A 23,704-nucleotide genomic window follows, 5' to 3' on the forward strand; every position below is an offset into this window, starting at 1 on the left:
GGTTGTTGGTGTTGTTCTTTTGTCTGTCTGCTGTCGGTTGCTGTATTATTTTAATCGTATTTATTATAATAATTTCTGTGTTTTTACTGCGAGCGGCGAAATGTTGCACAATTTTTGAACCATTATTGTTGTTGCTGATTCGCGGAATTATTTGTTCTTTGACTATTGTTATGACTAAAGTTAATGTGTGTATATATATAGGGTGTATATATAATAGCATATGAAGCGTTTAAATAGTTTTTAATGTCAATTTTTGATCATTTTTCATTTTTCCTTTTTTATGTTTTTGTTTTTGCTTTTGTAACGGGCATACAAGTTTGTTTTGTTTAGCATTTATTATTAATAATTATTATTAGATATATATGTATAATATGAATTATTGTTAACCGCCTAGGCAAGTGAAATACTTTAAGTTAATTGTTTTTATATGCTATTTTTAGTATTACGGGCTTACTGCACTTCTGCTAGGCTAGTGAATAAATTAAAATCTTAGCTTTAAAAAATGTACCTTGTAAAATAAATCAAAGGTTCATCCATCAGTTAAAACACTAAAAAGCGGCTCGTAAGATTTATTTTCTTTCTTCCTAAATATCTACGTTTTAATTCATATATTTAATATTTTTGTTACATTTATGTACTCGAATTGAAGCTATATCGTAAGGTTTATATAAGCAATGCTAAAATGGTTTCTTTTTTGGGGAAGTTAAATGCTAGGTAAGGTATGCCAACTGCCTACTCGGATTTTCAGCTTATCGTTTTCTCAATTCATTTTAAAAGTCTTTCGTATCGGCTGCTATATACAACGTAACTTTAAGCTTACAACTGCACGCTATTGGATCTAAGCACTCTATATGGGATATCGGAAGTTCTGCATCTTTTCACTATATTTTCTCTATATACAAAATGGCCGCACCAACGTTTGAAACGTTCTCAAAACTTGAACTTTTCGAACTTCTATCGTAACTCTCTTAGGTATGTACACTCAACTTTCTTAAACTCCCACTCAAGAGCCGCCGCCGCATGGGATTGCACTCTGAGATCATATAAATCCTCGCCACCTCACCTGACCAGGTGTTTTTTTAATTGGCGCTGCCAAAGAGCACCGAGTTTTTGTAATAGGCCGTCGGCCTCTCCGACAGTGGACTCTTCACGTCCCGCTCGGCATTGGCAGCACGGCTTTTGCGCTCCATCTCCAGCTCTTGGGCCAGGGATTCTGTTACGAAATAAAAGGAAAAATGGGAAAATATTCTTAGAAATGAAAATAATATATGATTTATATGATAGCTCCACAAAAGCCTTTATTTTTAGATTTTTTCAAAGTTCCCAACTCTAAGATGAAAGGTTAAAAAGCTTAATTACACACAGTATGAAAAACTATGAGTTATTTTCCAAGCAGTGGTCACCAGCTGAAGCAGAGTTTTAAGTGTGCTTGTGTAAGTGATCTGCTTAGCGAAACATGTCAATATGTGTGTGCTGACCGCTGCTTTATGCTGTCTGTGTGCTGGCAGAGCGGCGGCAGAGAAAATGTTTATCCCATGGGCTGCACGTGCGGCTTCTGCTGGTAACCACTGTTTTTATACCTAATATTTATCTGTATGCCGTGTGTATATATTTAAGGACCTCAACTTACCGGAATAGTTCTGCCAGAAGGCGCCGGTGGCCATCAGGTCGATGCCCGGATAGCTCCAAGGACCTTTACCGTTGCTGGCTGCTGCCGCCGCTGCTGCTGCTGCTGCGGCCGCTGCAGCTGCCAAACTGCCCTCTGCGGCAGCAGAAGCCGCTGATCCGCTGGGCGGTCGCTCGTCCCGATCGCGACTGCCAGACCTGTAAAAAAAATGAATAAAAAAAAAGATAGGTATATAAATATTATGCAGAAATTAACGCTTGGAAATGCAGGTTGGGTATAAAATATCTGGTTTATAGGTACCAACAAAATTATATTATCAATAAACTTTTATAATGGAACATTTTATTGAATGGTTCCGGTTGTTCACAACCCTTCTTTTGATAACTTTGCTTTGCGGAAATGGTCTACAGACCGGTCTATGGTGTTGAACCAATTAAACAGATACTAACTAAGAACATGAACAACTTATATGCTTCATAACTTAGCTTGATAAAAAAAAAAGGTGTTTTGGAGGGATTGGGGAATGGTTCTATACTATACCTTTTAATGTCAACCTCTTCGACGACTGAGGATCGTGGCTGGCGCTCTACGGAACCCTCGTGATCGGAGTGAGGCTCCCGCTTGAAGTGGGTGGGGGAATCCGGGCAGTTGAGGCCGGCGGAGATGGAACCGGAAACGGATCCAGCCGAATGTCCGGCGGTCACATCACAGGAGGAATTGGAGGCCAGAGACTTGTCCGACTTTTCACTGCCAGCATCGTTTTCTACGGAAGATGGTCAATAGAAGAGGGCGCTGTGTTGGTTAAAAAGCGTAGGGTGGCATTTTTGGGGTGCTGGATTGGGTGGTGGTTCTTTTTTTGGTGGAGTGGTATGGGACCTATTTGGAAACTTTCGAGATTAATTTCTATTCAGACCTATTTTTAAGAACTTAAAATTCCTTTTTAAACTGTTATAATCAAATACAAAAGTAGTATCTTCTTAATATTTATAATCCAATATTCAAGGAATTTTGAACTTTCTTTTCGATTAGATCTTAATATATTAGTAAACAATATTTTATTCTTACTTTTTAGGTGGACCAATTAAAAATCTGTAGTATTATATAATTTAAAGCTATTTCTTAGAGACTTTAAAAGAATCTTCGTGAGTTGTTGCTATAACTCTATAAATGATTTAGCTCCTTTTCGTAATCGATATCTGATTGAGAGAGTTGTGGGGATGGGTGGTGTACGGTTTGGAATGGGTAATGGGTGGTTGGGGATTTTTGGGGATCTGTTAGCCATGCGTTGTGCGTGTCCTTGACCCCCGGAACTCACCTTTCATCGTCTCCACATCGCCGCCGTGGCTGCTGCTGTTGCTGTTGTTATTGTTGTTGTTGTTGTTGTTGTTGCACTTGGTATCACCGCCCCCACCGCCACACGCCTCCGATTCACTGCAAGCGGAACCGGATCCTCCGCCTCCACTCCCGTTGGCATTGGGACTGCCCTTCGCCGCCCCACTTCCGCCGCCCAGTTGCTGCTGGTAGCGGATACGGATCTTCCGCTCGCGTCGGAAGCGCTTTTGGTAGAGCACTAAACATAAAGAAAATATCCAAAAAATATTACATATTATATTAATGAATAAATTAATTATTAATGTACATAAATGATTTCTTCAAGTATTACAAAAAAAAACTATAAAAAATACCTTGTTCAATGACATTATTTATATACTTGAGGAAGTCAACAGGCAATTAATGCATTCACAACTTCAATTTACATTAAAGATCTATTTGCAAGCAGGGACCTTTAGTTAGTTTAATATCCCCCTATAAAAGTGAGAACAAATCCTTGAAAAAAAATCATCCGACTTAACCAAAACTAAAGCAACACGTTCTTACAAAGTCCTAAAAATAAAGTTCCTTCTTAAATTTCTTATATACCCCATCACTTCTGTGTGACACCATTGTATATTTTTTTTAATTTCTTACATAGTCACTAATTATATTGTACCTTTAATATTTGGGTTACATTTTACAAATTCTTAAACTGATAGATTGCTATCACTGACCCACTGATCTTGGCAAAAGTACCACCGCAAATCATGATGCGAACATTAACACGAAATTCCTTCCACGGAAATGTCAGGAGATAGGAAAAGAACAGCCCAAGCCCCCGAGAACAGAAAAGAACTGCAAATACTGAGCCCACTGAGCGAAAGATAGATAGATCGTGCGGCGATCTTGGACTGGTAACTGGTAATTTGATCGATTCAAACGATTCTGGGCCTCTCCGGTTCTGGTTCTCGATCTGGCTTTGTGTAGTTGTAGTTATAGCCCCAGTTCTTTGGCTCGTTGCCTGTGCCAATTCAAGTGCGCATCCGGCCGTGTGTGTGGGCGCAATTATGTTTATTGATCCTGACTTGCAATCATTCCAGATCGCGAGCCATAGAAAAACACACAGAAAAACAAACGAAAAATATTCCACTTGAAAAAAATATTTTCTCTATCTATAATATCTCAGGATCTATACTTTTAAAGCCGTTCTCTGATATTTAAAAATAAAAAGATATTTTTACTAAGCCCATGATATTATATTATGATTCACATATAAAGATTCTTAGGAAAAAATGTTTTTAAGTGTTAAATCTCTAAATTTGTATGATATATTTGTATCTATAAGATACTATCTATACAAAATACTTATTTGGCATTTGTAAAAAATGGTCCATAGTTCGAAATATTCTTTTTAATTTTAAAAGATATCTTTTATTTTTTATTAGTATTTTTTCGAGTGCCGCTGATCCACAATGCCGATGTGGCTGGATGCGATGAAGCGTGGTGACAGCCGTTTTGAGGGTGGAGCCATAAAATCAACCTCAAATCAAATCCAAATCTGTTGCAGGCATATTGAATTTCAGCGAGGATCGGTCGATGTTCGATGGCATTGCCCTCCATCTGCAGCACCATTCCATTCGATTTTTGCGCCAAATCCAACAGCACCCACGCTCAGCCGTTGCAAATGGCCAATTGTTGCCCTGTTGTTCTGGAACTCGAAAAGTGGAAACCAAAACTCCAACTCCAACTCCAAAACCGTACATGGCTGCGATTTTTATCGCCGGCGTTATTATTAGTTGCAATTAGATGTCTATGTGCCTGTGTGGCATTTTGCATAGTTGCATGCAATTTCGGGTCGCTTTTCGTTTGCTGATTTATGTACTGCTTTTCCCTCCATAATTTTCCCACAAAGTGAGGGGAAAGGAGATTAAGTTATGGCCGGGTCGGTCAGTCGGTGGGCAATTATAGTCTGCCCTGGTTCCCTTTGTTTTCGCATTGTAATTCCGGTGTTTTTTCGGATTTCTTGTAATTTTTGTTGTGTTTTTTTGGGTGGGGCTTTGGTTTTTTTGGGTGCCTCAATGGCGGCTTTTAAATTTGAGGGTTGCCTTTGGGCTGGAGAAACTGCAGTAGTCGTAAGCCTAATGAATTGCGATTGATTGCCGAGTGTGGGGCCAATATTTGGATCGGTTCTCGGCATATGTAATTGAAAAATTATCAAGTACAAGAGCCTGTAATTGGTTTATTACCAAATTACTTCAAAGTAGCCAGTTTTACAGTTTTTTAATGATTTTATTTTTAACTAGATGTTCCAAAAAATCCGAAAATATTATTTCTTTCGTTAGAATTAACCAGCACTCATATCAAATATATTTTTTCTTATCATAGACACAAAGCTGACTTGAGGTTTATTTTTGGTTAATTGGCTGAGTGGAATCCGCTTTCTAAACTACCTTCAATAAGGCTTAGTTCTTCTCCATCGCTGCCGTTTCTAAAGGTAATCCACCCTTAACACCGCGTACAACCCTTCTAAGGTCTTTTTCAAGAAGTCATCACAAGGAACAACAGCCAGAACAACAACCAATTAAAGGATTTCTGTCTCTGCAACTCAGATTCCAGCTCCCCATTCTGAACTCCCATACCTTAGCTACTTTTTGCCAATCATTCGAGTGTAACTAAATAATGAAATGATATTAAATTCATTTGAATTGTGATTTCTGTTGAAAAAGGCCCGGAGACAGAACAGCAGCCTGAGCCTTAAAACCCTTTATATATTTATTTTTTCTTCCTCGCAACCTGGCGACGACCACCAGAGTGGAGGGGTTAAGGGGCCCCCAAGGGGTTAAGAGGGGGGCATTCGCAGACAGTCGGCATATCAGGTGTCATTGTCATTTGAGTCAGATTGCATTAAGTGCGCCCGATTGGAGTCGGAATCGGCATAGGCAGAGCCAAGGAGCTGGCCGGGATCGGGGTATGGATCTGGGTATGAATCTGAATCTGGAGCTAAATGTGGACATGGACGTGGATGTCGATGTGGATGTGGCGCACTGTCAGGACTGATTTGGTGCACCAACTAGGAATGGATCGCCACTCACAGTGGACTGACGCTAATGTGAACCGGTTATTGGATGAAAAACATTTTAATACAATAACAGATGTTACTAACATAAAGTATGTTAAATAAAAAAAGGAAACAAATGTTCCTAAATTAATAAAGATTTTATAAATATATAATTATTTTGTATTGCGTTGATGCTTTTATGTGGGAAATACAAATAACTATTGTCTGATTTTATGATTACTTAACTAACTTTTATTTCATTGGAATCGTTGAATAGAAACTGTTTTTTTTTCAATACAAAACTCAAAATAAATTCATTATACAAAAATGTATCCTATAAACTTGATTTGTTTAACTATTGTATTGTACGAAAATACGTTTCTTAATTTGCTTAAGCCTTTTATATACATATTTTTTTTAAGTTTTGGACTCACCTCTCAGTTTACGTTCATCAACCAGCTGGCGTTCCAACGAATCTTTGACTTCGCGCTCTCGCAGTACATCCATCTTGAGCTCAGCTAAAATGAAATTTCAAAAAATCCAAATTTTATTACTAATTGATATTATTTGATTTTACTTAAATCAATTTTGTAGTTAATACATTATTTAAAAATAGGATATTACAATCAAATATTAATTTTTAGTATTTCTAAAGTTTTCCTTTTGAAATATATACTTAAAAGTATTCGAAACTCTCCCTACAAATTAATTTTAAGTGCTAAACTGAGCTATAATTACCATCGGTTTTTATACCCGTTACTCGTAGAGTAAAAGGGTATACTAGATTCGTCGGAAAGTATGTAACAGGCAGAAGGAAGCGTTTCCGACCCCATAAAGTATATATATTCTTGATCAGGATCACTAGCCGAGTCGATCTAGCCATGTCCGTCTGTCCGTCTGTCCGTCTGTCTGTCCGGATGAACGCTGAGATCTTGGAAACTATGAGAGCTAGGCTATTGAGATTTGGCGAGCAGATTCCTGAGCTTCTTACGCAGCGCAAGTTTGTTTCAGTAGAGTGCCACGCCCACTCTAACGCCCACAAACCGCCCAAAACTGTGGCTTCTACAGTTTTGATGCTAGAGTAAAAATTTAAACTGAAATGAATTGTTCTCATCAATACCTATCGATTGATCCAAAAAAAAGTTTGCCACGCCCACTTTAACGCCCACAAACCGCCCACAAACTTCAAAAAACCGTAAATATGAACGCGGATATCTCGGAAACTATCAAAGATAGAGTATTGGGATTTCAGATTTAGATTCCGTAGCCTTGTACGCAGCGCAGGTTTGTTATGCGAATATGCCACGCCCACTCTAACGCCCACAAACCGCCCAAGCCTGTGGCGCCCACAATTTTTATGCTAGATAACAAATTTTAACTGAAATGTATTGGTCTCGTCAATACCTATCGATTGATCCAAAAAAAAATTTGCCACGCCTACCCTAACGCCCACAATGCTTAAGTCTGTCTTCCGCCGGTAGGTGGCGCACTTAAATCTCGCTTTGCTGCTTGCATATCTCCATTTCCCTTTGGTCCCTTTAGCTGAGTAACGGGTATCTGATAGTCGAGGTACTCGACTATAGCGTTCTTCCTTGTTTTTAAATATAAAATTTAGAGCATCTGGCAGATACTGTATGTGAAACTCACCTTTTTCGTAGCTGATCTGCCGCTCCTGCTGCCTGGCATTGTCGGCGGCCACCTTGAGCAGGCTCTGGATATTCCTGAGCAGCGTTTCCGTGGAGCTGGCTGGAACGGCGGCATGGGCGTCGATGCCCAGCGGACCCAGGGCCAGACCGCCGGCGAGGGCGGCAGCATCGTTGGCCGCCAGGAGCGCCTCGTTGGGGGTCAGGGCACCACCTCCGCCCACAGATGGCCCATTGGGCACCGCACCACCACCACCCACTGCCGCCCCATTTGCCGCTGCTGCGGCTGCGGCCAATTGTGAGTAGTTCAAGGCTCTTTGATGCTGAAGGGCGGCAGCGGCTGCCTCGGCCGAGGAGGGGGACCCCCTCTGATGCGGGGGCACCACCCCCAAGTGGGACAGACCCACCGCTTGGTGGTGGTGGTTGGCGGCGGCATGCTGGTGGAGCTGATGGGCCGCCGCCGCTGCTGCAGCCGCTGCAGCTGCCGCCGAACCGGTGGACAGATTATCACGTTCCGTGTCACTCAAATCTGTCAGAAAAAAGACACGAGTTCCAAACGGAGTCAGAAATGTCACAAAACAAAAACGTCAAAAACAACTCAGTTATCGGTTATCGCACATTACACTTATCGCTTATCGCACATTACACTTATCGCTTATCGCACATCTCTGACATAAACAAGTGGAATCAATGTAAAGTCCACTCACCTTCGTCATCTTTGGCCAGGCAGCGTTCATCGACTTCGGATTGGTTCTCGTCACTCAGGTTCTCCTCCTCCTCCTCGTCGTCCTCCACCCCTATAATTCCGCCGCCCACATGGGAGGCCACGCCCCCGCCGACGCCACTGCGACTGCCCTCGTCCAGGCTGCGGGAACCCCCTCTTCCCGGGGAGCCCGCCACCGAGTGGCAGTCACTCCGCTCACTGCCCGCATCGCAGTTGCTGCCGCCGTGGTCCGTGTTTCCGCCGGACTTGCTCAGGTTCAGCACCGGACTTTGGCGAGTGGGGGAGCCTAAAAAATTTTGCAAGCAAAATATAATGTAAGGGTTATTTTGTCATTTAAAAAGAAAAATCTTTATGATGCAATTCGAATTTTGAATGTAGAAAATGTTTTAAAGTTAATAATTGTACTAAAATAATTATATTTTGAAGTTCTTTGGCCTCAACGGTGTTCTCATCGGCTTAATAAATTGTAGTTGACGTCAAATCTCACATTGTTTAAAAAAAGTTGATAAAAATTTTATGGTTTGTAAATAATTAGAAGTCATTTTAATTTTTGAAATATCTTGGCAATATAAACATTACAAACCCAAAATATACCAACAAACTGGTCTTACCTAAAATTAAGGAATAACTACCCTAAACTATAAGCCTGTCTTATATGAGGTACATTTTGTTAGGATATAATTTCCACATTTTAAGACTTTTTTACTTAGTGTAAACTTTAATAAGAAATTTAAGGTAACGCTTTGCGCTTGTTTAATTTGTAAGTAACTTTTCCTAAAATATTATGGCAATTTATTTGTGTAGGTATTCTTCCTACATTTAAGACCTTTCGGTTTTCTCAGTGTAAGATTTTATAAAATCCAAGATTTCTTTTAAGAAAGACAACTCCTAGTTCATAATTTTTTAAAATTAATTTTTTTTAGTACTTACAGTTCCTCGAGCTGAGATCCCTGGGCTTGTGCTCGGCCACCATCACATTGCCGACCCGGTCGACGATCGCTCCACCCACGCCCATCGCCTGCTGGCGCTCGTCCGTCCGCTCCTCCCGCAAACGCTCCAAGTGCTTAACTATATCCTCGTAGGCCGCCCGGCAATTCTCCCAGATTCCGGATCTGGCCAAGGCGTCCATATTAGCCGCCGACATACCGGCATTTTGGGCGGCGGCCTTGAGCATCTGGCTTTCGGGACGGGCGTGCAGTCCGTGGGGTGGCATTCCAGGCGACATTAGAGCCGCCGCCCCTGGATGATGGGCGTTCATCTGCATAAAGGCCATGTGATTGATGGGCGGCGGATTGTAGCCATTAGCCAAAAGAGGAGACTTCATATCTGGAAAATTAAAAAATATATGGAAATATTTAACATAAAGATTTTACTTCCGTTTTGAACATTTATTAAAAAGTGTTAAAACCCATTTTTTTAAAGTACAAAAAACCTCGAGCATCTTATTAAGGCGTCTTAAAAACTCTTGAATCTTTGAAGTCCCCAACTTAAACGTTAATCAATAATTACTATACTTCTGCCCTGAACCTTGGTAAATATTTTAATTTGCAAAATGCAATATGCATATTCACTCGACCATTGGCCCATTCTCGCCAATATTTGCCTTTCATTTTGATGGCTCGCCCAACTGACACCTGTTCCTGTCTGTGTCTGCCAAATATATATATTATATATATACCTATATCTATATATATATGGCATGTCTATTGTCTGAGCGGCCAGACTAAACACAACAACTAAAAGCACCCACGCACACGGCAAATATATATGTAGATACTTTTATATCTGGCATGTGTATCTACGGCTGTCATTTGTTTGCTCTGGATATATACAACCCTGTGTACATATATGGCCATATGCATTTAGACAATTTAGTGGGCCATTAAATGCTTTAAAATTCACTAAAGTGCACACATTGTAAATTGGCAAAAATCCGTTCGCTTTGGAATGCAATTAAACGATGGTTCGTTTGCAGGGAAATGCAGTTAAAAATTTATCGAAATGCCTTCGTGCACTTTTTTATTAATAATGCAATATCACTCATGTATCAACGCCCCACAATTCACTCGTGGAACCTTTTCTTTATGGCCCTGAATGACGGGGCGAAAAAGAGCAAACAGTTTCTGAGACCCATCTTCGTTTCAGAAGGCGCCGGCGGCGCATGGTTCTAAAGAAAAAGATTTTGAGATTTCTTTCGATTGGGCTTTTGTTGCTGTTCGGGTACCTTTCAATATTGTGCGTTTTAGACACATTAATAGAAAGAGGCGTTGACCAAGTTGTCAGCCCGGGTCTCTCTCTCTCACTTATTCTTTCTAGCGATCATAGAGAAATATGTAAAAATCAATTAAATATGAGTCCGCGTGTACTTATCATAATTACAGACACAGATACAATTTGAAAATTCAGCTGAATGCGATTTCCTGTGCCAGTACAAATCACAGTGTGGAATTCGAGTTGATTGTGGCTCTGGCTGCCATTTATCTGTGGCTCAAACGTTGGCTGGGAACTTGGCCAGCCAGAGTATCTGTATCTGTGGCTGTGTATCCGTTTCGTTTTTGTTCGTTTGGCAGAGCTGTAAGCTGTAATCAGCCAACAAGCAGCGACCACAAATCACAAATGGCGGCAGCGACGATCATCGATCGATTGGGGAAGCACAGAAATACAGAAACACAAAAAAACACACAGCCGACGATCCCCGAAAGCGAGTTTTGTAGCCAATCTGGGAATGATTTCATTACCATTCGAATGCGAATTCGTGGCCCCTGCGGCCATGCCACTCAATTGTGTGAGAATTGCAATTGGCAGCGGCAAGTGGGAACTTTAAGAGCACAGAAAAAAGAGTGGTAGTGGTTAAATTTCAATTGAAGGCTAAATAACTCTATTAAAAATAATAAATTTAAAAAACACCCTAAATGATACCTTTTATTCCACATCAAGGTCACTCTTGGTATTTTGTAAGGCCAGTTCAATATATGGTCACACCGAATCTCTTTAAGGAGCCATATTTCTCCCTGTGTACCTGCAACATTGTATTCGATTACTCACCACTAATGTGCCCATTTTCATAGGCATAGTCCCCGTTGTCCAGGCGATGTTTCTTCAACTGCGGATGCTGCGATAGGTGACTGGGCGGCAGGGAAAGCCCCACGGGTCCCCTTTTGGGCGGTCTACCCGGTCTGGAACTGCGGAATTGCAGAGAGTTACTGTTGGGTTGAGAGCAATGGACAATATCCGTGGTATCAGTACAAAAAATGCCAAATGCCTCAGCACAGTGGTCGCAATTCAGCAAATTTATGGGTATAAAATTATGGGGAGATCAAATGCTATTTTCTGCATTGTGCTGCTGCATTTTCATGCTAATTGATTATTATTTATTAAAGTGATAACAAAAAAATATATTCATTGGTGTTTTATTACAACTTGAGAGCTTTAGAGATGTAGGTATTGAAAAAATATAGATTAAATAAAGGATTGATTATTAGGAATAAATATTTTTAGTAAACCCATAAACTTTTATACAAAAGAACTTCCGCACAGAACCGTGGTAAATATGTAAAGCTGATTTATAGCCCTCCCAGTGATTTATATATGCCAGACCGTGCAGAATAAATTTAAAAATAATATTGTTGTAAATTCTTTAGTTTTATTTGCTTCTGTAAAAGCAGCGTATTGCCCTTACCAAAAAGTGTCTATAATTTTTTGATGGCCTGTCTCGCCATAAACGCATCCATCATGGCTTAACTATTCCGAAGAATCTCGCTGTTTCATAATTTCCCCCTCCGAAAATGCCATTTTCGAGTCGTATCCCCTGCCTCTCGCCCACAAGTTGCATTGCCTAATTAAGCTTTAACTAACTTTAGTGAGCACCCCGTTGACTTGAGACAAATAAAAAGCCAAAAACGAGAAGAACGAAAACGTGCTACCATTTTAATTATGTGCCATAAAAAAATGGTGTACAGCCCAAAAACAGCAACAATACCAAAGTAAAGCCACAAAGAAAATGAAGAATGAAAAAACAAAAAGAGTTCAACTATTTTTTCTAGTAATTTATGCCCGCATTTGCTGCTATTTGTATATTAAATATTTAAACAAGTCTTGGGCAAATACTTGACGCAGGTTAAGCTAAATAGTTAACCAAAAACTCATAAACAACTTGGCGCAGCGGGTGGAAATTATGACAAACAAGAGATAAAACCCCCAAAGAAAAGCAGGGGTCCGAATTCCAAATTCCAAAAAGAGCTAAAAAATACTGACTAACTGCAGCAAATACTATAAAAGGGGAGCCGGGGTCTTGATCAAATAGAGCGATCCCTAGCCCAGCTGTACGGGGTCCCCAGCCAGATGGTTCTTCTTCCAAGCAATTAAATTATGGAATCTTCATTCCATGTTTGCCGCTGGTACACAGGTGCCCCCCTTAGAAGCCAAAGACAAAGACGATGGCAAATAAACACAGGTAGCAATGATCGTGTGCACGATATAAATTATACCATACCATACCATATACATATATATATGGCGAAACTCTTCTGAACAATTTGTAATTGTGCGTTCTTCGGATAACGATGATTCTTCCAAATATTTACAGTTACATATTGCCACAGACAATATTTGCGGCTGGATTTTAATTGTGCTCCATTAAACGTTTAACGACAAACAACCCAGAGTTGTTGTCTTGGCCCCTTTGGGTCAACCAAAGAGACTCCTTAGCCATGAATCATTCTGAGCAACGAAAACAATGTTTTCCTCTGGAAAGCGAAAGTGTTTCGGTTCTGGGGATCTAATCGGAATCGGAAGGCCGTTCCCCCGGCTATGACGTGCAAAAATCCGAGACCCGTGCGTCTGTCAGTCAAGTTGAATGAATTTATGGGAAGTGGTTCGGTTTTGTTAGGATATGGAGGTTGTGCGGGCAGGGCAACACTTTCATTGGAAAGTTTTTCGGTTCAGCACAGGCTGACATGTTTGTCTTGTTCAAAAAGTTTGGTTTCACTAGAATGTGTCTTGTGCACAGGGTTCGGATAAGATTGGATAATTTGGTTGAGGAATAAACGTAATGCTCACAAGGTGATGCAATTTTAATGACCTGCAAATTGGATTTTAACGTAAACTTGCTTATCTGAAAAACATAAAAAATTGCTCTTCCCGAGCTAGTTTTATATTTTTCAATTCCTAAAATCACATTTTTACCTTAAGTTCTCCTGTTTTCTCAATGTAACGTTAAAGTTCTGTTATCTGTCCTACAAAGTTAACATTAAATGGAAATCGATGTGACAAACCTAAAAAGGACTACTTGTCGAACGCCAAAATTAACTAGGACATTTCCTCCAATTAACTCAATAACCAAACTTAACCTGACATTAAGAAATCGGTTAAGAACCTAATGTTCTGAAAACAAATAAAACCGGATAATTTTATGTTAATTTGCGTTCGGAAATTTTCAACGGTTAAGACCAAATTCCGATATTTCGGCTCGGCCAACTGCCATTTTACTAATTTATGCACCGTTGTCACTCGCCGCAAATGTCATTTTGCATTTTTTCGCGCAACGGACAAACGTTTAGTCAGGAATATACAACAATTTGTCAAAATAGTCGCTGTGGGTAATGCCTGCCACAACAAGTAAAACAATATAATAGCAACCGGAGGATAGGAACCGGTTGGCGAATTTGCCACACAATTCAGGAACCTGTTTGCAGCTGTCTCCTCGCGTCCCCTCGACGATCGCACATACATATATTTCAATAATCAAGGGATAGCTGAGTTGTTAATTATTGACTTGTGGCCAGAGGACGCTTGAGAAACAGCCGCCAAAATATGCGCCAAACTGTGCTAAATGTGCCACTCCACTGGAAGTTGCATAAATCGAATCGTTTCGAATCGAATCGAATCGAATAGTTTCAGAGAGGCGTTCCTGGCATTTGTCAGCGAATCCGCAATCCCTGGGATTATTAACCCACTGCCAAGGGGGATTTAATCCGCACTCCAGAAACTGGGGCTTAGCTGCAAATTGGCAAATCAATTATATTTATGGCCAAGTTGCCACCTTGTGCCCGCTGTGGAGCGTGTTTGCCGGCAACTAAATCAATGCAAAGCCAAAGTAACCGACAATTAAATGTGTGCCTGCAACACAATTTCCATATTTGCAATTACCAATGCAGAATGTTAATTGAATCCATAGCCTCAAATTGATTCTCGCCCCTCGAACCGCTTGGCACATTTGTCTCAAAGCCTATGTAAGACCGACAATATACATTGGAAATTCCCAGAAAGAAGCCGGGAAAGAATTCCAGCCCCCCTTTTGACTTGGCGCTTGAAGTTGGCTCGAATTTCTTTCGCTGTTAACAATAAATGTTATTGGAATTTGCATTGAGCCCAAACGAGACAAAGACAACGCCTGACTTCAGTCGACTTTGGCATTCATTGTTAAATGACATGCAAATGTACGAATGACATGGCATTCGCAAAGGGGTTTTGGATCCCCAGGGTAAGTATCAGGGAAATGCTGCCAGACTAATTGCGGGTTTTATGCCCTGTACTTCTCCAAATGATCAAGTACAGCATTTAATGGAAGCCACTGCCAGTTGAAATTAAAAATTATACAATACTAACTAGGTTTGGAGGATTAGATGCTATGTGAGGGTTAAACAAACCAGAAAAAAGTAAGCTAAAGTGAAATTTAAATAGTTTTTTATTAACAAGCTTTTTGAGAGAGTTTGAGCAATGATTTAAATGAATTGGCATGATTCTCCTCAAAAAATAAGTGATGTTTATTATGAACTGGTATCACTGACAAATTAATGGCCTTGAATAAGAGAAACAAGAAGTCATGTATTTAATTAAAGTATGGTTGTTACTGTTATTATTTTATTTCAGCTTATTGAAGTTCAGAAATATTTATCTTATATATTTAAGCAAGATTTCTGGCAGAGTTTACGCAATACTTCGAAAGAATTGGCATCATTGTCGTCATCATGTTTACTATGTATTGGCATCATTGATTAATTAATGTCCGCGAATAAGTGAATAAAAAAGCCAAGTATTAAAATAAATTATTTTTGTTACCATTATTATTTTATTTTAGTTTATTGAAATTAAGAAACACTGTCGCTGCGACATTTTCCTATGCAAATTTTTTGCCAAGTCAAGTATTCAAATGAAAATCACATGGTAATTAGCGATTTTGGGTGGCCTTCTTTCCTGCCCCAAGTTAAAGCCGTATAATTTCCTCTGCGCGACTTGCGATTTCCCCCGGACCAAGGAGTGCAGTGCATTAATGCAGATTTCTGGGCAATTGTTTTTGCATACTTTGTTTTTTCCTCACTCACTTCAATTTCAATTGGCGTGCTAATAACTCATTTAGTTCGCAACAAAAAAGCAAAAAAACAACGGAGCAACAAAAAATGTAGCTACAAACATGCCACACCAACAATGGATTGGATGGCTATGGCTACCCAAGATCGCCCCTTACTTCCCTTTCCTCCCATATAGCAACTATATCGCATCTCATGATGCTGAGAGAATACCCAACCATACAGACTATATACATATATGCATACTGGGTGCAGTTTTGTTTTAGGCTCTGTAATTATTATAAAAATAAATTGAACTATTGTTGCCTCATTTAGATTGAACAGAGAGGCAGCCACAATGTTGCTTTTGTTATTCGGTTACACTCAATTAAGCTGGATTTGCAAAATGCAAATGGCCAGAAATGAAACTCACACCTCGAAAATCATAGACTCGAATTATTTTAGAAATTTAATATAATTAAATATACCTCCTCTGTCTTTCTTTTCCGCCTCTCAAATCTGACAGCCCGAGGAGTTCGGTTGAGTTGAGTTGATCTCTTGATTGTCAGCCAGTCATTTGTGATTAGACATTCGACAGTCGCCGTTATTGTTGGATAGCATAAATTATAGTCGGTCTGAACAACAAAGCTGGGCATATGAAATCCACATAATAAATCAATGGGCTGTCGTAATTTGTGTTAAGTTATTTGTAATCAATTTGAATACTCGCCATCGTGAGATTTATGGGAAAGTTTTATGCATTCTGCCATTTTGTATGATTGTCTTATATAGTTTTTTATTAATATTAATTATGGATTTACAAAAATGTTCCCCCCTTATCATTATCACCTACTTAAGGGATTTTTTAATCGATAACCCTATAAAACACAAAATAACAAAAATAGTTATCTATCCTACAGCCAACTTTTCCTATAAATTGTTATATTAAAATCTCCTCTTTATTGAATTTTTAAACATTTTACTAATTAATACATATAAAACCTTAGTAGTTATAATAATATACAATATATCCATTAATTTAAATAATAATGAACAACCAACATAGTTTATCAACTATATTATTATATTATTATGAAAACCTATGTATCCCCATTTTCAAACCCTCCTTATAATTCCCACAAACTCTCCCACTAATTTACCTAGTTTCCTTCCCCGCATTCCTCACTCGAACAAATTTAGCAACAAATTAAACTCAAATGCAGTCAAATCAATCGATGGCTTTTCAATTCCTTCTTTTTTCTAGAGTTTTTCGTTTTTTGTCCAACATTTTCCACTTGGCCCGAGCAATTTGCATAGTTGTGGTCTGCAAGTCCATGGCTCAGATCGGATCGGTTGGTCGGTTGGTTGGTAAATCTTCGGCGGAGTCGGAGTACGGCTTTAGTCCAATTTAGTGGAAAGGTGTGCCCACCAGCTCGGTCACAACACGTTGTTGTGGCTCATTGGCTTTTCTGCCTTTTGGTCGATGCCGCTTAAACGCCGTTTTAGCCAAGTTAGGTGAAAAAATGCCAAGGGAGTTGGAGAGGAGTGGAGGCCGAGCCAAACTGTCAACTGTGATCAAAATCAATTGTTTGCCATTTGCCGAACCAAATTGACTGAACTGAACCAACTGTGCGCGACTCACACAAAAATGCTGACAAAATTATACGAACCCATGAAATGTCAGTGTCAATATTTCTTGTAATTATGAACATTTGAGCGTGTTACATAAAAAATATATGTTTTTTTTTTAAGAAATCATTATTATGGTTGGCTGCCCTAGGAGAAGCCCCCACAAAAAGGCAAACAAATATAATAAAAAATTATTGCAACGTAAGTATTTTTCGATTTGAAACAAAAGGAGTATACAATTGGATGAGCTCAAGAGTGTTTTAGAGTGAAAATGTGAGGATCTTTTTGTTTGCAAATTGAGATTTATACAAAAATTATATAATTTAAAATGGTTCAAGATGTATGTAAGTTATGCTGTCCTTTTCAAGTTGGTTAATCAAACTTATATAAAATTTCTTTCGGTCCTTCAAAATATTTCCCTCTAAATGGTATCTCCAAAAATCAATCCACACACCTGTTCTGACTACCGTTAACACCGTTATGCCCCGCCGAAAGTTCTTATCGGATGAAAACCCTTTCTTCACGCTCTATTTACAGTTTTTGTATTATTTTTTGCACATTTTATCTGGCATATCCTTTCGACTTCCGCCCTTCAAGACTCGCCCAAAATTTCGTTTCGAGTTTAATTAATTTAATAAACAAATTCTTTTCGCTCTAAAAACTCTCAAGTGTATCGATTCGATGCGTTTTTTTTTTGCTTTTCCTTCGTAAAATAAATAATAATGGAAAAAAAAACCAAAAGGTAGGAGGAGAGAAATTATTGCCATAGTTTTTTTATTATACTTGTGTGTTTACCTCTCTGGTGGCTTGATCGATAGGCATCTGCAATTAAAAAGAGAAGAAGAAGAGACAAGTGAGGCAAAATTGTTAAACGTTGTGTTGTAAAACTTTAATACAAAGAACGAAACGGAAAAAATTCGGGGTTTTAAAAATGCTGAAAGGGAAGTTTTCTCATTGACGGATGGGCCGGGCTTGCATTTTGGCGGGCAAGCGGGTGTGAAAATGCACACGCCCTGTCTATAGGCCCCTTTAACCCCCCACTGGCCCAAGCAATTTGTAATTATCCCCAGAGAGCGCTGCCTTCAGCGGTTTCGCATTTCCCCTTTCGCTCTCCCAACTTGTTTCAATTTAGCGCAAAACTTTTTCAACCTAATAATAGGTTTAACCGCATTTTTAACCGTTCCTCGTGTTTGGGTCCGGTTCGGTTTTCGAATTGTACTTAGACTGGGTCTCCTTTTCTGTTCTGGTTCTCCGCTCAATTCTTCATTGAGAAAAATACGTTTAAGAAAGTATTACCTATGTCTTAAAAAAGTAAAATATACAAAATTCTAAACCTAACATAGTAACAAAATGTTGATTTGAATTGAAAAAATATATTTTGATATTGATCCCTTTTATTTATTATTATTCTCTTAAGAACAGTTAGCTTAAAAAATCCAATCTCTGCCTTTCGATCTCATAATAGTTATTAAAAACGATCTCAATTTTTCCCTGTGTATTCAGTTCTCTGCCCAAAGCGCATGTGCACTTTGGAGCACACTCCATACATGTGGCTCAGCCCTTTTCCATAATTAACTAGATGGTTTTCCATCGACTGCATTGTGGTCAGTGGCCAGTTCAACCCGTTCTGCAGTGAGGAACCGGGAACTGTAAACAAAACCCCAGGACTATCCACCGGCTTACAAAAAAAAACAGAGCAGAACAGAAAAAAAGGGATATTGAAATACAAGGTTGTAATCTTTTCGACTGTTGATGTCTCAATGCCGGGCAGTTCTGTTAGTAAACGTTTTTGGAAAGCTTTCGGTTTGGGTATGTTTAAATATCCATAAAGTATTGCGTTTCTCTTGGGGCTCAAATGGAATATTAGCTTTTACTTAAGTTGGTCTTTTTTAAGACTTTGATATCCTTTTAGCTTTATTTAAAACATTTAAAAGTGATACAACTATTTAATAACTTGTATTTTTCAAGAAGCCTTACTAGAACTAATAAAATATTGGCCCCTTTTACGAAAAACTTGGCAGCCCTATAATGTAATTTAAAATTGACTAGCTGATAAAACTTTCTGTAACCAAGGAAAATACCATTTCCTAGGAGTTTTTTAGGCTTTGGTAAAATATTTAACCATCACAGAGCTGCAGACCCAGTAACTCCTAGATCTCCCCCCACAAATTACGAAAAAAAAAAACAAAAACCTATTTCTCCGCTATGTTTTTGCTTGTCGTTTTTTCCACTCGAACGGAAATGAGCTGACAGGGCACCGCACACGTCGATTGCAGAAAATAGAAAAACATCGGATGGAACAGGAGGAAAAGTTCGTACAAGGTGGAAAACTGTTTCACCAACTATTGTTAGAGGCGCTCAAAAGAATTACGCAGCTTTTTGGATAGTTAGCAAGGGGTTACGCTACGGGGAGCGTTACGTTTGCATTGCGTATTTCCGCCAAATGTCATCGGAAAAGGCAAAAGGCGAAATGCGAGACGAAAGTTTTTTGATTGCCCGGGTTAATCGATATCGATGCACAAACTATTTGCATTGCGCCCGCTGCAATATGGAAAAACTGGGGGTGCCGGGTGCAAGTTGAGTGCGTAAGTTGCCTAAAGCGGAAACAGGAAATGAGAAAATTTTGCAGAGCAAACCCCGAACTAGAAATGCAACTAACTGGGCAAATGCACTCTACAAAAATCGAGAGATAGAAATAGAACTTGGGGAATGATAATGAAATTGTATTGAAAAAAATTAGAACTAATCTTAAAAATTAAGTTTTATTGGAAGTAAAACCTAACATATTCATGCTCTCAATAATCGCTAGCCATTACACTATAATTTTTTGAGCTCAACTTATGAATCTTAATCCAAAAATTAAACTTTTTGGTTGAAAATTAGAATTTTGAAAGAACAATTTCACTCCATTAAAAAAATTCCTCCATAATATCAAAATTGTTGGTTAGAACTGAGAATAATTTGGTTAATGGTTTTTATAAGCCTACCAATTTTTGATAAAAGTTCTATGCAGAAATATTCTGGAAAAATACTAACAGTTCTAAAAATCTTTTTTTAAAATTTAAAATATTAGTTTTTCAATTTCAATGAAAATGTTATTTTGTGCCTTAATATATTAGTATGGAACCTGATCCTAACCAAAATATATAGTGAACTATAAATTTATATTTTTTTCTTTCTTAATACTTTAGTATGGAAACTAATCCTAACCAAAAGAAGTTATGAATATATAGTGAACTATATATTACATAAAACAAGTGTGATTCTAAACGAAAATCTCAATAATAACGAAAGACCCCCAATTGTTTGCCCGTTCGTACCTGGCCGTGGTGCAGTCCCTGTAGAGGACATCGAAGTCCTTGCAGCAGAGCAACTTGCAGCGATTGACGCCCGGCTGAATGGCGCCCAAGCCGCGCAATATGCGCACCTGTTCCACATTGCAGACGAGCGGTACGATGTCCAGGCGCTTCAGTTTCGTATAGACCGTGTGCAGACCGCCGACCAGGTGCTTCAGGAAGAGCTCGAAGGCCTGCGGCAGGCAGAGCATGGTTTCGTTGCTGATGATGAAGGCGGCGACCTTCTGACCCCGGTACTCCACCAACTTGCACTCATTGGCACTGGGATCCGAGGTGGAGATCGGCGGCGGTGAGTTGTACGACCTTGGCGGCACATGATGGTGGGCGGCGGCCATCAGTTCCAGCGGGGAGGCGTGGTGCATCATCTGCAGGGAGTTGAGCAGGCCCAGCGAATGGGGCGGCAGTCCGTGGGGCATGCGGGGTGGCAGGCCCGTCGGCAGACCATTGCCCGATGGCATTCCATGTGGCGGGGGGCTCAGCTGGTGGTGTTGCTGCTGCTGCTGTTGCTGCTGTTGCTGTTGCTGCTGCTGCTGCTGCATCTGCTGCATCATGGAGTGATTCAAGGAGCTCACGGGACTCACGGCACTGGGATGACGACTTGGCGAACTGGCCGGTGAGCAACTGGATCCACGTCCTGTGTGCGAACTACGGCCATTTGGACGATCCTCGTTGGCCCCACGCGAACTGTTGCTGCCGTCGCGTCCATTGTGTTGCTGCTGCTGTTGCTGCTGCTGCTGTTGCTGTTGCGCTGCTGCAGCTGCTGCTGCTGCTGCGGCCTGCTGCTGCTGCTGGTGGTGCATCAACATGGCGGTGGTGTTCATATTGCCCGCGGCTCTTTCAAATTCACTTATAATATTGTTATTTATTGCGCCCGCTATGTTGTTGTTCTTTTCACTCTGTTCACTTGTCACAGAATCCATACTTCATCATGGCCAACACTTTTGATTTGTTTGTTTAATTTTTAATCGATTTCGTAATTTGCCTTTTTTTTCTATCAGGACAAAAAATTAACACAAAGTTAGAGAGAGAGGAATAGAGAAAAGAGTTGGTAAGAGGCGGATAAATAATTAATGAACTCTTAATTCGTTTATAATTATTTATTAGGCTTCTCTATGCAAATTCTAATTGGGCTCTGGTCTTTTGTTCACATCCGCTTATTAATGGCTTTGTGTTTTTAAGTTTTTTTCGAATTTTAAAAGAGAAATATTGCGAATTGGGCCTTTTTGAGAATTCTCGTAATTGTATTTTCGATTAAAGTAAATCATTTTAAATATTTTAAATGTGCATTTATAAACGGAATCTTTGAAAAGTGGTTTTTAGACCGCTCAAAACAAGTTAAAGAACCTTTTCTAAAACCTAGTTTATGATACTGAAGTCATAATAATACTAATTGGAAATAACTATTTTCATTTATAGTAATATATTTTGAAACATTCTGTAAAAAATTCCGTTCAGGACAATATATGCTAATGAAAACTAAATAATAACATTACTACTCAGAAGCTATAGTAATGTATTTTAGTTTTATCGAAAGTTTTTAGAACTTTTTTCTATGGGCTAACTAATGGAAAATATTTTGGAAAATATTGAAAGTTCCTAACGATTAGCATAATTCAACCTACGTGCAGCCCTATTTAAATGACTGGATATGGAAGTTAGATTTACCTTTAAGGAGGTCTAAAAGTAATTCTAAAACTCAAAAGCACTGACACCAGACACTCGCGCACTTTGTTTATTGAAGATGATAATTTGCCGTGATGTATTATATTTTATTTTAATATTTCGAATGATATAATCCGATTGCCCGTTTATGGTTATCGAGTTCGAATATTACCGTTTTCGTACTGGAATTTTGGAAACCGGAGCTGTGTCCGTTTTCGAGTACCGTACCGACGGATTGTCACTGAGAGATTGAGAGATTGAGAGATGCCAGCTAGTTGGCTGCGACGGCGGCGTTGGCGTCGCTGCCTCTGCCGCTGCTGCTTCTGCTGATTCCGCTTCCCTCTCTCTTTCGCGAATCGGAGAAATCAACGAAACGAATTGCATTCGAATGGGAATCGACTGAGAGCGGGATGGCGCGAGGCGTCTGGGGCGGCAGAGCGAGCGAGAAAGCGACAAACGAGTGCTATTTTTTTAGCCCACCCACACACACACTCGCACACACACACACAGACGAAGCGCTACCGTTATGTACTGAGAGAAATGCGCGCGCAAAAGTTTTATTGCATTACCTTCTCTTACGAATGACAAATTCGTAATGAAAGGCGAGTTTCAATTCGATTCCTTTCGGATTTTCGTGGCAGCGACGCCGGCAGAGGCGAACGTATATGTATAGCATGGCCCGCATATATATGTTTGCATGCATGTGTATCTGTGAGAGCGACCTGGGCTGGTGTATCTGTATCTGCGATTGTGCAAAGCAAAACCAGAATACGAATACGAGTGCGAGTACGAATGCGAATGGGTATGTCTGTGGCCCGTCTCGCATTACACCAATACCAGGCCAAAAGTGGGAGTGGTATGTGCGATTGATCGCTGTAGTTGTAACTGTGTTTCAGTTTCTGTGTGCAACCCCGAAAAATACAATGACATACGTAATCGCTCTCTCTCTCTCGCATTCGTTTTATTTATTTTTTCAATTCGTTTGTGCGTCTTCAAATCCGCCCTCTCCCTCTTCCTCTCACACTCTCTCTCTCTCACTCTTCCCCCAATAAAAGCACAAAAAAAACCTCTTTTCATTTCAATTTCATTTCGTTTCAGCCTGGCCCTCTCTCTCACTCTCTCTCTCTCTCGCTCGCCATCTCTGTCGCACGCTCAGGTGGGCTGCAACCAATAAACACGAGCGAGCGAGAGAGAAGCATATTTGCATAGCCAGTTGTGTACGTTTGCCCTCTCGCTCACACCCATGGACGACGCCTTATATAAACAAATGACAATTGTTTTGGCATTTTCTGTTGCAAAGTAAATTAAAATAAATGCATTGCAGGAGAAGAAAAGTAAAAAGAGAAAAAAAGCATTGGTTTTACTTGGAGTTTGCGCAGCTGTCTTGGACAGAAAGCATTTTAAT

General features: G+C 39.8%; 1 protein-coding gene across 4 annotated transcripts; it reads right to left on the bottom strand.

The window, feature by feature from the left end:
* Positions 1-22,867, bottom strand: LOC119547585. Of its 4 annotated transcripts, none has more exons than XM_037854493.1 (12): positions 22,303-22,866; positions 20,602-21,628; positions 18,077-18,103; positions 11,412-11,542; positions 9,297-9,692; positions 8,350-8,652; positions 7,647-8,171; positions 6,434-6,517; positions 2,943-3,197; positions 2,168-2,390; positions 1,631-1,824; positions 1-1,213 (listed from the first exon to the last, which is right to left on the bottom strand). In XM_037854493.1, the coding sequence occupies exons 2-12, from the start codon at positions 21,555-21,557 to the stop codon at positions 1,080-1,082; spliced, it is 3,228 nt and encodes a 1,075-aa protein (XP_037710421.1). In that variant the 5' UTR covers positions 21,558-21,628; positions 22,303-22,866; the 3' UTR covers positions 1-1,079. The 4 variants fall into 4 exon arrangements, 3 of the variants coding, with proteins under 3 accessions (XP_037710421.1, XP_037710420.1, XP_037710419.1); XM_037854492.1 differs by having other exon boundaries at positions 11,412-11,548; XM_037854491.1 differs by having other exon boundaries at positions 11,412-11,569.
* Positions 22,868-23,704: the final 837 nt, after the last annotated feature.

The sequence above is a fragment of the Drosophila subpulchrella genome, chromosome 2L (assembly GCF_014743375.2).
Source record: "Drosophila subpulchrella strain 33 F10 #4 breed RU33 chromosome 2L, RU_Dsub_v1.1 Primary Assembly, whole genome shotgun sequence".
Taxonomy (NCBI): Eukaryota; Metazoa; Arthropoda; class Insecta; order Diptera; family Drosophilidae; genus Drosophila; species Drosophila subpulchrella.